This window comes from Salvelinus fontinalis, chromosome 5, assembly GCF_029448725.1.
Source record: "Salvelinus fontinalis isolate EN_2023a chromosome 5, ASM2944872v1, whole genome shotgun sequence".
Lineage (NCBI taxonomy): Eukaryota > Metazoa > Chordata > Actinopteri > Salmoniformes > Salmonidae > Salvelinus > Salvelinus fontinalis.
In genome coordinates this window covers 48,852,547-48,866,800 of record NC_074669.1, presented here as the reverse complement: position 1 = coordinate 48,866,800, position 14,254 = coordinate 48,852,547, and the positions used below count along the sequence as shown (strand labels likewise).

At 41.0% G+C, this 14,254-nt stretch overlaps 1 protein-coding gene across 1 annotated transcript; it reads left to right on the top strand.

The window, feature by feature from the left end:
- The first annotated feature begins 1,515 nt into the window (after positions 1-1,515).
- LOC129855762 (NXPE family member 3-like) lies at positions 1,516-12,540 on the top strand. The gene is made up of 8 exons (XM_055923766.1): positions 1,516-2,252; positions 8,200-8,264; positions 8,609-8,685; positions 8,771-8,886; positions 9,330-10,111; positions 10,254-10,324; positions 10,602-10,823; positions 10,943-12,540. The coding sequence occupies exons 4-8, from the start codon at positions 8,794-8,796 to the stop codon at positions 11,482-11,484; spliced, it is 1,710 nt and encodes a 569-aa protein (XP_055779741.1). The 5' UTR covers positions 1,516-2,252; positions 8,200-8,264; positions 8,609-8,685; positions 8,771-8,793; the 3' UTR covers positions 11,485-12,540.
- The last annotated feature ends 1,714 nt before the right edge of the window (positions 12,541-14,254 follow it).

The following is a 14,254-nucleotide window of genomic DNA, read 5'->3' as shown; positions in this document are numbered from 1 at the left end:
CACAGGAAGCTGAAAGTAAACACATATACACACTGGAGTATGCTGTTACAGAATCCTGAGTTTTAAGTCTATATGTTAAAAATTGACTGATTTACATAGGGCTGAATGCACTATTTCTCTCAAACTGCAGGTTGGGTATTGCAAACACTTGTAGGGTGATTTTAACCACTTCCGGTTGCTCCAGGAAGCTTAGAATTGACACAGGTAGACCTCATGGTGGCCTGATGGACTGACATCAAAGACAGGCTCATAAGACATTCATAACCCACATAGGCTTCAGGTTGAATTTAGAGGTGCAGTCAATGTATTCCAATGGAGAGAAATGTCATTGTAAACTGTTTGATGTAAACACCTTCTTTTAACTGTTAAGGGTTAATGCCACAAGGTCGAGGTTAGGCTTGCACAGATCGGGAGGACCGTAAGAACATTCCTGAGGTCAAATTGTGCTTCTAACCTTAACGGTTCTCTCTCTGTCTCCCAAAAGCAAATAAAATTGGCATTGAGGTCAAAGGGTCATTTTGCTCTGTCTTCTTGTCACTGTCGCTGCGCTCAGACCGAGTGAGCTACTGTCAAGCGGGGCATCTCGTTGAACTCGGCACGGACTGGAGATAATAGTAATGCCATTGCAGGCTTTGTTTGTCTTTAAACACCGTACTTTTTCTCTCCATCCTTCCTTTTTGTGTGTGTGTGTTTGTGTGAGAGAGCTTTTCTTTGACATCTGTTGGGAAAAATGACTGATTACAGTTCATGAGGGTTGTCTAATCACACAAGTGAAGTTTTGAAAAGATCTGACCTTATTACCCTTCAAACCTGACCCTATGGCACCATTTTAAGGTACTTCCAGTTGACATAGGAAGCTGAAAGTGAACACATACCCTCCTTGGGGTAGGCTCTTATATAATATTGAGTTTTAAGTCTTTATGTTAAGAACTGACTTATTTAAAGAGGGTTAAATGAGTGTGTGTTATTTCATAAAATCACATAAAATCACAGGATTCTCGCAGAGCTTCGAGACCCACTTTAAAAAATGTACGTCTGAACACACTGCAACTGGATCTGTGAGTAAAAAAAAAAAAAAATCCTCTTTGTGAACATCACCAAATGGTCAATGTACGATTTCTCTTAAATTACGATAGATAAACGGTTGGTTCTTTTTTTCCTGACACCGTATGCTTATGTACTTTGACGTGAAGCGGTCAAATAGCACCCTACTTTGCGTTTTTGACCTTTAATCCCAGAAAAATGGCCATAACTTATTTTCCCTCTTGTGGGAATTTGAGAATGCGGAAAAATGTCCAAAATTTGTTATTTTTATAAAACGGAAACCGAATGTCCGAGACGTTTTCTTCGATGACTTCCCGAAAGATCTCTCCCCCGCCTCCGGCCCGATGCCGTCCGCGATTTTTAGAAACGTCGCCGGACGTCAGGTAAGGGACCGTACATTTGCAATGGGACTTTCTTCACCGACCATACGGCTCCCGTCTCAGAAGTCCCTTAAGGTATGTAATTGTGATATTTACATTTATTTATTTATTGCAAAAATGTCTAAACCTGTTTTGGATTTGTCATTATGGGGTATTGTATGTAGATTGGAAAAACAATTTAAACCATTTTACAATAATGCTGTAACGTAACAACATGTGGAAAAAATTAAGGGGTCTTGAATACTTTCTGAATGCACTGTATACTCACACTATTTCTCTGCCATTTTTAGGTTAATGATTAATTCACTCAGTTGTGCATATCTTTCATGCTCAGAGTGTTGTAAACATAGGGATATGGAAAGATCCTTGTAATGGACGTGTTTATGACAGCATGAGCAGCGCCATTGGGAGCAACTGTATCTCCATTTTGTAGTACAACATTTCTTCTCAATGGCCCTGCCCATGGTAAAACTGTTTTTGTTTCAAGTGCACCCTATATCTACATGTATGGTTATTAAGGACATCTGATTGCTCTTCAAATAGACCGCTTCAAATAACAGTGGACAGGACATTAACTTCGTTAAGTATTTATTCTATACAAAGAGAAAGAGGGACCATACATAAACGGTAAGCCACAATAGCACAACTAACACAATCATTCAGAACAGGAACCACAGGAACATATTTTGCATGTTGGTACAGAGTGCATTTCATTGGTATTTTCATGCTTCCTCTTACTCCGTTCTTCAATCTCTTCCTGCTCTAAACATATAAAAGAAGTCAGGAGAGAAGTCGACCAGAGTGAATGTGGAATCAAGGATTAAGATGGTAAACATACGATTTCCAAATTTTGTCAAATGTGTCTGGTTTCTGTTTGATTTTATAATTAATAGAGTCTAATGGGATGTAGCTAGATAGTTCAGTCCTCCAGTTTGTTATTGAGGGTGGATATGAGGCTTTCCAATATGGGTCCACTTTTTTTTGCAGCAGCAGCAATTACACCTAGATTACAAAACGTTGTTATATTGATCGACAATATTTATATTTCTCAATGATAGCATATGCATTATCGCAGAATGGTATTTGTCACAGGCAGTGGTGGAACTAGAGATGTATACATGGGGTGGCCAAGGCTACTTCAGTGGGTCCATAGACCATGACAGAAAATGAGTGTGTAACCCTAACCTGGCATCTAAGGAGCATGAATGAATCCTATGATTGCTGATTAGAGGTAGAAGTGATCATTCACTTGACCCGGAGTTCTTCAATGTGGCAGATAGTGTGGTCCAAAAGGGTTACTTCACTAGAATTGTTTAACATACTATGAATAGTCAATGTCTCTACCTCGGAACTGCAGCTCAATTTCTCTCTTTCTCTCTTTCTCTCTCTCTCTCTCTCTCTCTCACTCACTCACTCACTCACACTCACACACACTGTACTCACATACTGGAGAGACTTAGGTCACTCTGTTTTCATGAATATATATTCTGGGTCTATAAGTGTTGAACATCCAAAATATTTTCAGAAAATAAGCTCAAGCACCAATGAGATAAGATAGCATGTGTGTTACATAAACTGCATAGTTTATTTACAAAAAATGTAATTGACAAAAAAACACTGCAATTTGACATACAGTTGAAGTCGGAAGTTTATGTACACCTTAACCAAATAGATTTAAACTCAGTTTTTCACAATTCCTGACATTTAATCCTAGTAAAAATTATCTGTTTTAGGTCAGTTCGGATAACCACTTTATTTTAAGAATGTGAAATGTCAGAAAAATAGTAGAGTGATTTATTTCAGCTTTTATTTCTTTCATCACATTCCCAGTGGGTCAGAAATGTACATACACTCAATTAGTATTTGGTAGCATTGCCATTAAATTGTTTAACGTTTCAGGTAGACTTCCACAAGCTTCCCACAATAGGTTGGGTGAATTTTGACCCATTCCTCCTGAGAGAGCTGGTGTAACTGAGTCATGTTTGTTGGTCTCCTTGATTGCACACACTTTTTCAGTTCTGTCCACAAATTTTCTATGGGATTGAGGTCAGGGCTTTGTGATGGCCACTCCAATACCTTTACTTTGTTGTTCTTAATCCATTTTGCCCCAACTTTGAAAGTATGCTTGGGGTCATTGTCCATTTGGAAGACCCATTTGCAACCAAGCTTTAACTTCCTGACTGATGTCTTGAGATGTTGCTTCAATATATCCACATAATTGTCCTCCCTCATGATGCCATCTATTTTGTGAAGTACACCAGTCCCTCCTGCAGCAAAGCAACCCCACAACATGATGCTGCCACCCCCGTGCTTCATGGTTGGGATGGTGTTCTTCGGCTTGCAAGCATCCCCCTTTTTCCTCCAAACATAATGATGGTCATTATGGCCAAACAGTTATATGTTTGTTTCATCAAACCAGAGGACAATTCTCCAAGAAAGTACGATCTTTGTCCCAATGTGCAGTTGCAAACCGTAGTCTGGCTTTTTTATGTCGGTTTTGGAGCAGTGGCTTCTTCCTTGCTGAGCGGCCTTTCAGGTTATGTCGATATAGGACTCGTTTTACTGTGAATATAGATACTTTTGTACCCGTTTCCTCCAGCATCTTCACAAGGTCCTTTGCTGTTGTTCTGGGATTGATTTGTACTTTTCACACCAAAGTACGTTCATCTCTAGGAGATTTGTACTTTGGTGTGAAAATTTGTACTTTTCACACCAAAGTACATTCATCTCTAGGAGACAGAACGCGTCTCCTTCCTGAGCGGTATGATGGCTGCGTGGTCCCATGGTGTTTATACTTGCGTACTATTGTTTGTACAGATGAACGATGTACCTTCAGGTGTTTGGATAATTGCTCCCAATGATGAACCAGACTTGTGGTGGTCTACAATTATTTTTCTGAGGTCTTGGCTGATTTCTTTTGACCATGATGTCAAGCAAAGAGGCATCGAGTTTGAAGGTAGGCCTTGAAATACATCCACAGGTACACCTCCAACAAATTATGATAATTAGCCTATCAGAAGCTTCCATTACATAATTTTCTGGAATTTTCCAAGCTGTTTAAAGGTACAATAAACTTAGTGTATGTAAACTTCTGACCCACTGGAATTGTGATACAGTGAATTATAAGTGAAATAATCTGTCTGTAAACAATTGTTGGAAAAATGACTTGTGTCATGCACAAAGTAAATGTCTTAAACCACTTAACAAAACTATAGTTTGTTAACAAGAAATTTGTGGAGTGGTTGAAAAATGAATTTTAATGACCCCAACCTAAGTGTATGTAAATTTCAGGCTTCAGCTGTATCAAGCAGAAATTGACATTAAAAAATAATTTGTGCCCATCAATATTACAAATTTACAGTATCATATTTATAATATATATTATAAGATATATTATGTTAACTAATAGCAAAGAAACGTTTTGGAATTGGCCTAATCAAGACCAAATTAAATCTGTGTCACATGATACCCTTTGGATTTATCATTTTAGAATGTCAGTGTACTAGTTAGTACACAGTGCAGGTTTTAATCATGACCAGAGGGACCGCCTAAGTGCCAAATTATCCTATGTAGATTTAAAACAGCATAATTCTGTGGTTCTGGTGAGAACTGGCTAAATGTTTCACAAACTCCTCCATGTTAGAGGAGCGTTCCCTCCTTGACTCAACACTGAGAATTGTGAGGTGACTTAACCTGTCATTAACCATTGTTGTCCTAAGGTGGGGTTTAATCCGTTTTAAAGCTGAGAAGCTTCTCTCGCAAGAAGCACTGCTGACTGGTTTAACAACAGAAATCTTAAAAAGTCGAAATAGCTCATGGAAGACCTCTTTTTAAGGTTCTAGAAACACAACAAAGTCAAGGAGAGTAGACCGTCTGTCCCTTCCACTTTTCTCTCTCCTATCAAGAAGCCGCTTGGTTTGATGATCCTCATGTTTGTGGTCCTCTAAATCTGGCTCAAAGGTCTGAGCAAAGGCGAACAGAGGCTCCTCATTCAAGAGTGTTGTACTCTTTGGGTTTTGCATTATCTCGCAATTCTTCTTTGAAAAACGCCTCTGCAGCTCAGCTGTAAGACTGTCAAGCACTTGATAAATAATAGCTCTTTGGAAGCTCTCACCATCACTTTGGTCACTTTTTCTGTCCTACAGTGCTCATCATCAATGAGTCATGAAATCTTTAGCTTGTTTTAGGCTGTCTTTTACAAACAAATTGAGGCGTTTCTGAGGGCTGTTCCTCATTTTTGGTATACTCAGTGTATAATTGCCAACATATTGGCAGTACAATTGAAATATGTTGAACTTTTTGCACAAAAAAAAACAAATGTTTGGAGGGAAAAAAGTTCAACATATTTAAATTATTCTGCCAAAAATTAGGAACAGCCTTTTAGAACAGCCTCAATTTGTTGGGACACTCTACAAGGTTTGAAGAGTTCCACAGGGAGGCTGGCCCATGTTGACTCCAATGCTTCCCACAGTTGTGTCAAGTTGTCTGGATGTCCTTTGGGTGGTGGACAATTCTTGATGCACATGGGACATAGTCGCGGGAAGTAGCGGTGCTGAAGTAACCCCTGATAATATATATATATATATATATTGTAGCATTCAAAAGTTTCTACACACCTACTCAATCAAGGGTTTTTCTGTATTTTTACTATTTTCTACATTGTAGAATAATAGTAAATACATCAAAACTATGAAATAACACATATGGAACCATGTAGTAACCAAAAAAAGTGTTAAACAGAAATGAAAACATATTTGAGATTCTTCAAAGTAGCCGTCCTTTGCCTTGATGACAGCTTTGCACACTCTTGGCATTCTCTCAACCAGCTTCACTTGGAATGCTTTTCCAACAGTCTTGAAAGAGTTCCAACATATGCTGAGCACTTGTTGGCTGCTTTTCCTTCACTGTGGTCCAACTCATCCCAAACCATCTCAATTGGGTTGAGGTCAGTTGATTGTGGATGCCAGGTCATCTGATGCAGCACTCCATCACTCTCCTTCTTGGTCAAATAGCCCTTACACAGCCTGGTGTATGATAGTACCACTAAGCGCAAACCAGATGAGATGGCATATCGCTGCAGAATGCTGTGGTAACCATTCTGGTTAAGTGTGCCTTGAATTCTAAATAAATCACAGACAGTCACCAGCAAAGCACACCATCACACCTCCTCCTCCATGCTTCACGGTGGGAAACACAAATGCAGAGATCATCCGTTCACCTACTCTGCGTCTCACAAAGACACGGCGGTTGGAACAAAAAATCTCAAATTTGGACTCATTAGACCAAAGGGCCGATTTCCACCAGTCTAATGTTCATTGCTCGTGTTTCTTAGCCCAAGCAAGTCTCTTATTATTGGTGTCCTTCAGTGGTGGTTTCTTTGCAGCAATTCAACCACGAAGGCCTGATTCACGCAGTCTCCTCTAAACATTTCTGTTGATGTGTCTGTGAAGCATTTATTTGGGCTGCAATTTCTGAGGTAACGGGTCTTCTTGCGACTGCACTTGAAGAAACTTTCAAAGGTCTTGAAATTTTCCGTATTGACTGACCTTCATGTCTTAAAGTAATGATGGACTATCGTTTCTCTTTGCTTATTTGAGCTGCTCTTGCCATAATATGGACTTGGTCTTTTACCAAATAGGGCTATCTTCTGTATACCACCCCTACAGTACCTTGTCACAACACAACTGATTGGCTCAAACGCATTAAAAACCTCTAGCGAACCGCTAGCGGGACACCTTTCGACAACATCCGTGGAAATTGGAGCGAGCCAAATTCAAATTACAAAATCGGAATATTAAACATTCATGACTATACAAGTGTCTTACGTCATTTAGAAGCTTAACTTCTTGTTAATCCAACTGCGTTGTCAGATTTCAAAAAGGCTTTACGGCGAAAGCACACCATGCGATTATCTGAGGACAGCGCCACACATCAAAATACTTTTTGAACCAACACAGGCTTCACAAAAGTCACAAATAGCGTTAAAATAAATCACTTACCTTTGAAGATCTTCCCCTGTTTGCAATCCCAGGGTTCCCAGCTACACAATGAATATTCGATAAAGTCCTTCTTTATATCCAAAAACGTCCGTTTAGTTGGCGCCATTGATTTCAGTAATCCACTCCTTCAACATGCATACAAAGGAATCCCAAAAGCTACAGATAAACATCATCCAAACAAGTCAAACAATGTTTCTATACAATCCTCAGGTACCCTAATATGTAAACAAATTATAATATTTCAGACAGAAAGAACGGTGTTCAATAGGAAAGGAAAATAACGAAGAGCTCGCCCTCATTCACAAGCGCCAAAAGCCTGTCTTTCCTGATGAGCACACCTTTGAAAAACTACAATTACTTGTTCATTTCTCAAGAAACAAGCCTGAAACCCTGTATAAAGACATCTAGTGGAAGCCATAGTAACTGCAATCTGGGAGCTATCTTTTATATAGCCCATAGGCTTGCATTGAAAAGGCCTGTGACCTCTAAAACAACATTTCCCGGATGGATTTTCCTCGGGTTTTCGCCTGCCATATCAGTTCTGTTCTCCTCACAGACATTATTTTAACGATTTTAGAAACTTCAGAGTGTTTTCTATCCAATGCTACCAATTATATGCATATCCTTGCTTCTGGGCCTGAGTAACAGGCAGTTTATTTTGGGCACGTCAGTCAGCTGGAAATTCAGGATACTGCCCCCTAGCCTTAAGAAGAAGGAAATAAATTCCACAAATTAACTTTTAACAAGGCACACATGTTAATTGAAATGCATTTCAGGTGACTATCTCATGAAGCTGGTTGAAAGAATGTCCGGAGTGTGCAAAGCTGTCATCAAGGAAAAGGTTGGCTACTTTGAAGAATCTCAAATATAAAATATATTTTGATTTGTTTCAATGCTTTTTTTAGTTACTATATGATTCCATGTGTGTTATTTCAACGTTTTGATATCTTCACTATTATTCCACAATGTAGAAAATAGTAAAAATAAAGAACAATCCTGGAATGAGTAGGTGTGTCCAAACTTTTGACTGGTACTCTCTCTCTCTCTGTCTGTCTGTCTCTCTGTCTGTCTGTCTGTCTGTCTGTCTGTCTGTCTGTCTGTCTGTGTGTGTGTGTGTGTGTGTGTATATATATATATATATATATATATATATATATATATGTATATATTACTACCCAACTTTAGCAGCCCAATTGTAACTGAACAGGATTTGAACCCAAAGTATCCTGTGCTCCACAAGACTGTTAGCCGCCTAAGCTGAAGTAATGCATATTTTCTAGTTCTGCTCTACTTCTGTACATATGCGAACTGGCAAACTGTTAACAGCTTTTTTTGTGTCAACATCAGGGGAATTGACAGAGGACAGCACGATGTGGAGGAGCCTGTCCAAATATGTCTGTGTCTTCTTCCTGCTGTCCCTGTCAGGCCTGTTTTTCCTGTTAAGCATCATCAACGTTCTGGAGGTAAGGGAAGCCATCTGCACTCATAACAAGTCCAACCTCCTTTATTGCCCCCGAGTGGCGCAGAAGTCTAAGGCACAGCATCTCAGTGTGTCTCAGTGCAAGAGGCGTCACTACATTCCCTGGTTCGAATCCAGGCTGTATCACATCTGGCCGTGATTGGGAGTCCCATAGGGCGATGCACAATAGGACCAGCGTCGTCCGGGTAGGCCGTCATTGTAAATAAGAACTTGTTATTAACTGACTTGCCTAGTTAAATAAAAATACAAAATTATAAAAATATTCTTCCCACATTGCTTCCATCACCATCTACCTCCTTTACCTCTCGCCGAGCCGTGCTGTTGAAGCCCAGTTTTCATTGAAATTAATGGGAGCATTGCACGCTCTGTAAAAGTTACACTTTATGCAGCATGCCTGTTAGTGACCTTTACTTTTCTCCTTAGCAGAATCTGAACTGCCAAACAGTGTCAACATTATACCAGCTCCAGAGCAGCATCCACACAGCTTTCTTTTCAGAGGCCCCTTTTCCTCTGGACCGCAACCACAGCTACTGTGGCCTCCTGGGCCAGGAGCCCTCACCCGAGGAGGCTCTGGAAGAGCGTTACCTCCTGCAGTCCATCGCCTGGCCAGAGCCTACGCACCATTCTGAGAGCGTGTCCCTGGACCACACCAGTGATCCTGCACACAGCTTTTTTGTGATCCTGCCAGCAAGGGGCAGGAGTGAGTGGTATGTGGGAGACCAGCTGGAGGCTTTTGTCCAGATGTACGATTTTCAGGGGCATCCCAAGAGCCATGGTGGAGACTTCTTGCTGGCCCGACTGCACTCCTCTGAATTGGAGGCAGGCGTTGCAGGACAGGTGCTGGACCACAGGAATGGGACCTACTCTGCCATTTTCCCATTACTATGGCAAGGGTCTGCACAGGTGGAGCTGACACTGGTCCATCCAAGTGAGGCAGTTCATGTTCTACGACGGTTACGAGAGGAACGGCCCGACCGGGTTTTCTTTAAGAGTCTCTTCCGCTCTGGAAAACTGTCCCAGACAACTTTATGTAACTTGTGTCTGCCAACAAGCCAGAAGCCGCTGTGCAATTACACAGACGCCCACACGGAGGAGCCCTGGTACTGCTACAAGCCCAAGCTTCTGAGTTGTGACACACGGATCAACCACTCAAAGGGAGGCTATGTGAAAGATCTGCTCACCAACAAAGAGAAATTGCTCTTCCAGAGGTTAGTAAGGTGTACAGTATGTGAGTGAGTGTAAAAGTGTGTTTCATTTAATCACAGACTTTGTTTCCGACGTATCGGATTTCTTGTTGCAGTGTATTTATTTAACATTAACTGCTGTGTATTTATTTAATTTTTTTCTCAGTGGTGTAAACATCAAAGTTCACATTCATCCTTCAGGGTCTGACAGTGTCCCTGTGCTGCCCGAGAAAAAAGGTAGGCGAGCAAGGAGATGCTACAGTAAAACTGTGTGTTTATCGGTTTTGTACTTCCTTGCCAGCCTACCTGCTATCCAGCTAGCTGCTATTAACTGCCACGTGGCTGTATACTTCAACCCTGGAGAGGTTCTGCGTGTGCAGGATAGTATTCCATCCCACTACTGCATCTACAGTAATGTAAGGCAGGGAAGCGCCAGCACCTTTGTTTCCATTGTGTTGAGTACCTGCAAAGTGATGATGCTAGCTGGTGCATCATGCTTGTGTTCCTCTTTCAGACAAAGCAGACGTGGAGAGAAGCAGCATGAAGATGGAACCTACCAGAATCACTCCTTCCGGGTATTACTTCCAAGGGTCATGGCAAGCGCTGACTGGTGGTGTAATACGCCAGTTTAACGACACCTCTGCCATTACTCAGTGTCTGAAGGGCAAGGTGGTGTACATGTATGGAGACTCTACTGCCAGACAGTGGTTTGAGTACCTCAACGACTTATTACCAGGTGAGTGCTGTAAGTAATGTGACATCTCTCACTCTCTGCTGCCTCAAGTGCTTTCTAACTCTATCTTCTGTCTTTCCCACTCCCAACCCTCCACTCATATCCCTCCATTGTTGTCACAGAGCTGAAGCAGTTTAACCTTCACAGTCCTAAGAATGTGGGGCCCAACATGGCGGTGGACAGCACCCACAACACCCTTCTGAGGTATCGTTGTCACGGTCCTCCAATCCGCTTCACCAATGTCATCGCCAGTGAGATGCGCTATGTAGCTAACGAACTGGATGGCCTGACAGGTGGGTCGAACACTGTGGTGTTTATTAGCATATGGTCCCATTTCAGCACCTTCCCTGTGCCGGTCTACATTCGCCGACTACGCCACATTCGGCGGGCGGTGATGCGGCTTCTGGACCGGGCTCCGGGGACCATGGTGGTGTTGCGTTCAGCCAACCTCCAGGCCCTGGACCCGGAGGTGAGCCTGTACAATAGTGACTGGTACTCATTGCAGCTAGACGGGGTGCTCAGGGCCATGTTCAGGGGTCTGGATGTCTTGCTGATAGACGCCTGGGAGATGACCCTTGCCCACCACCTCCCCCATGCCCTCCACCCTCCCCCCATCATCATCAAGAACATGATAGATATTATCCTCTCTCGTATCTGCCCATGAAGAGCTAACAGATTCTGGGCTGGATTCTGTATCGCTTAAATATCACGGAAGATCCACGTAAGAATGTTGCCTTAATTTCCGATTGATCTCACATATGCAGTGTTTATTGTCAATGCAGTCTCCGCAACCCTCGGGAACATTGCCATTAATTGTCAGTTGCGCTATAAAGCAGATCTTCAGCGCTACGGATTGAAGAGAGCGCTGAGTGAAATGATATGTCAGATTTCTCCATTAGTCAACACGTATACATATTAAAAAATGTCTAGCAATTCAAATTTTACCTACCGAACGTTCTGTTGATTTATCTTTTTCCATGTCAAGCTGAATGACCTGTTATGAATGTTACTCTCTCAAAATGTGGCTTGGAATGTAAAGAATTACCTGCACATTTGTCTGTGAAGATTTGCCTTATTCTCAACTCCGGAGCATTTAACCAAACTCAAATGTTCAAACATATAACTAAGAGGGAAATCACACAAACGAATAGGTGCGTATCCTGAAACTGAGAAACAATAGAACACAAACTTCCAGACACATAAACACAAAAGTGTACATGTGCACACACACACACACGTGTGGGCACACACACAGACACAAACCGACACAATAATAATAATAATGTAATGGGAATTTTAATGTTTGTGCTTTTCTTAAAACACATTTCGGTCTTCTATTCATGTGCTCTTCTATTAACCAATTTCTGTGTTCATGCAAGTAGCTGACTGTACAAATCCTCACTATCAGTAGCTGCAATTTGGCAGTACACTCAGACCATGTTTTGAGAACGAACAAAAGATATCTCAGTTTCAAGGTCTCAGCTTAGAGAGAAAGAAGCCTTGTGAGGTATTGGTCGGTCACATGAAAGAAACAAAACGGTAATGATTAATTAATTATGCTAAATCATGCAAATATAACTTGTCTGTATATAGCCGTATATAAGACAACTGCTGGGTTTGCCCAGGCAGAGCTCCTGATTGACATGCGTACAATGGTGCATTGAGTTGGTTGGAACCTCTCCAGTACGCTGACAATAAACAATGATTCATTTAAGATTGACTTTGAGTGTCCTTGTGTAAGAATTTCCATGACAATAATAATAATAACAACAACAATTTAATACAAATAATATTCATCATCAGTGTTTTAATCCATTTAGCACTAGTATAGAAATAATAAAGAGAGAACAGAAAAGTAAACAAACGGTTTATTTGTTTTGTTGAGTACCTCTCTCCCCTCAGACACCCCTCTGATTCACTTTGCCCTCCCTTCTTCCCTCCCCCTGACATTCAAGTATACAGTGGGGCAAAAAAGTATTTAGTCAGCCACCAATTGTGCAAGTTCTCCCACTTAAAAATATGAGAGAGGCCTGTAATTTTCATCATAGGTACACTTCAACTATGACAGGCAAAATGAGAAAAAAAATCCAGAAAATCACATTGTAGGATTTTTAATGAATTTATTTGCATCATGTGTTTAACATGATTTTTTAATAACTACCTCATCTCTGTACCCGACTCATACAATTATCTGTAAGGTCCCTCAATTGAGCAGTGAATTTCAAACACAGATTCAAACACAAAGACCAGGGAGGTTTTCCAATGCCTCACAAAGAGCACCTATTGATAGACTGGTAATAAAAAAATAGCAGACATTGAATATCCCTTTGAGCATCCTGGGTGGAAAATGCATTTGTGTCCTCTACCCGTGAGGTTTTCAACTGTTCCATATCTTTAGAATTTTTTAATAATTGCCCTGACTGTGCTCAGTGGGATAATTGCCCATGTGCTTCATGGTGTTGGATGACAAAGGGATATTGCATGTGTGTTACATCATTTTTATATCCTAGTGAAACCAGAAGTTATGTAATGGCTCAATATAGTTCCTTAAGACTTAGATACATTTAAATAAGTGGAGTTTAATTTTGGTAGATGCTATTTACACTAATCTTTAAGGTTGCCATTAATTATGAAACCTTGATTTGGAGGACATAGATTTTTTATTAAATCAATAAATTATTTTGGTGGGTTCCATTGAAACATGAATAAAGTACAATATTTCTCACATGTTGGTATTTTGAGTTTATCTCTATAATTAAATTGTTTGTTTTTAAAGCATTGTTTGTGCATTGCAAGTAAGGATTACCAGTAATTTTGGAGCCCACTGTACATATGAGATGAATAAAGCAGTATGTAACAATTATTAAAGTGACTAGTGTGCCATTATTAATGTGGCCAGTGATTCCATGTCTTTGTATATATGGCAGCAGCCTCTAAGGTGCAGGGTTGAGTAACCGGGTGGTAGCCGACTAGTGATGGCTATTTAACCGTCTGATGGCCTTAAGATAAAAGCTGTTTTTCAGTCTCTCTCTCAGCTTTGATGCAACTGTACTGACCTCGCCTTCTGGATGATAGCGAGGTGAACAGGCCATGGCTCGGGTGGTTGATGTCCTAGATTATCTTTTTGACCTTCCTGTGTCATCGGGTGCTGTAGGTGTCCAGGAGGTCAGGCAGTGTGCCCCCCGGTTATGATGGTTTGCACTTTCAGTTTTGCTCGAATGCTGCCATCTATCCACAGTTTCTAGTTTGGGTAGGTTTTAATAGTCACCGTGGGAACAATACACTTCCCTATACACTTCCTGATGAACTCAGTCACCGTGTCCGTGTTAGCGTCAATGTTATTCTCAGAGGCTACCCGGAACATATCCCAGTTCGCATGATCAACTAAAGTAAAACTGCGACAAATGTGACAAAGAAATGTACTTTGTCGTGAA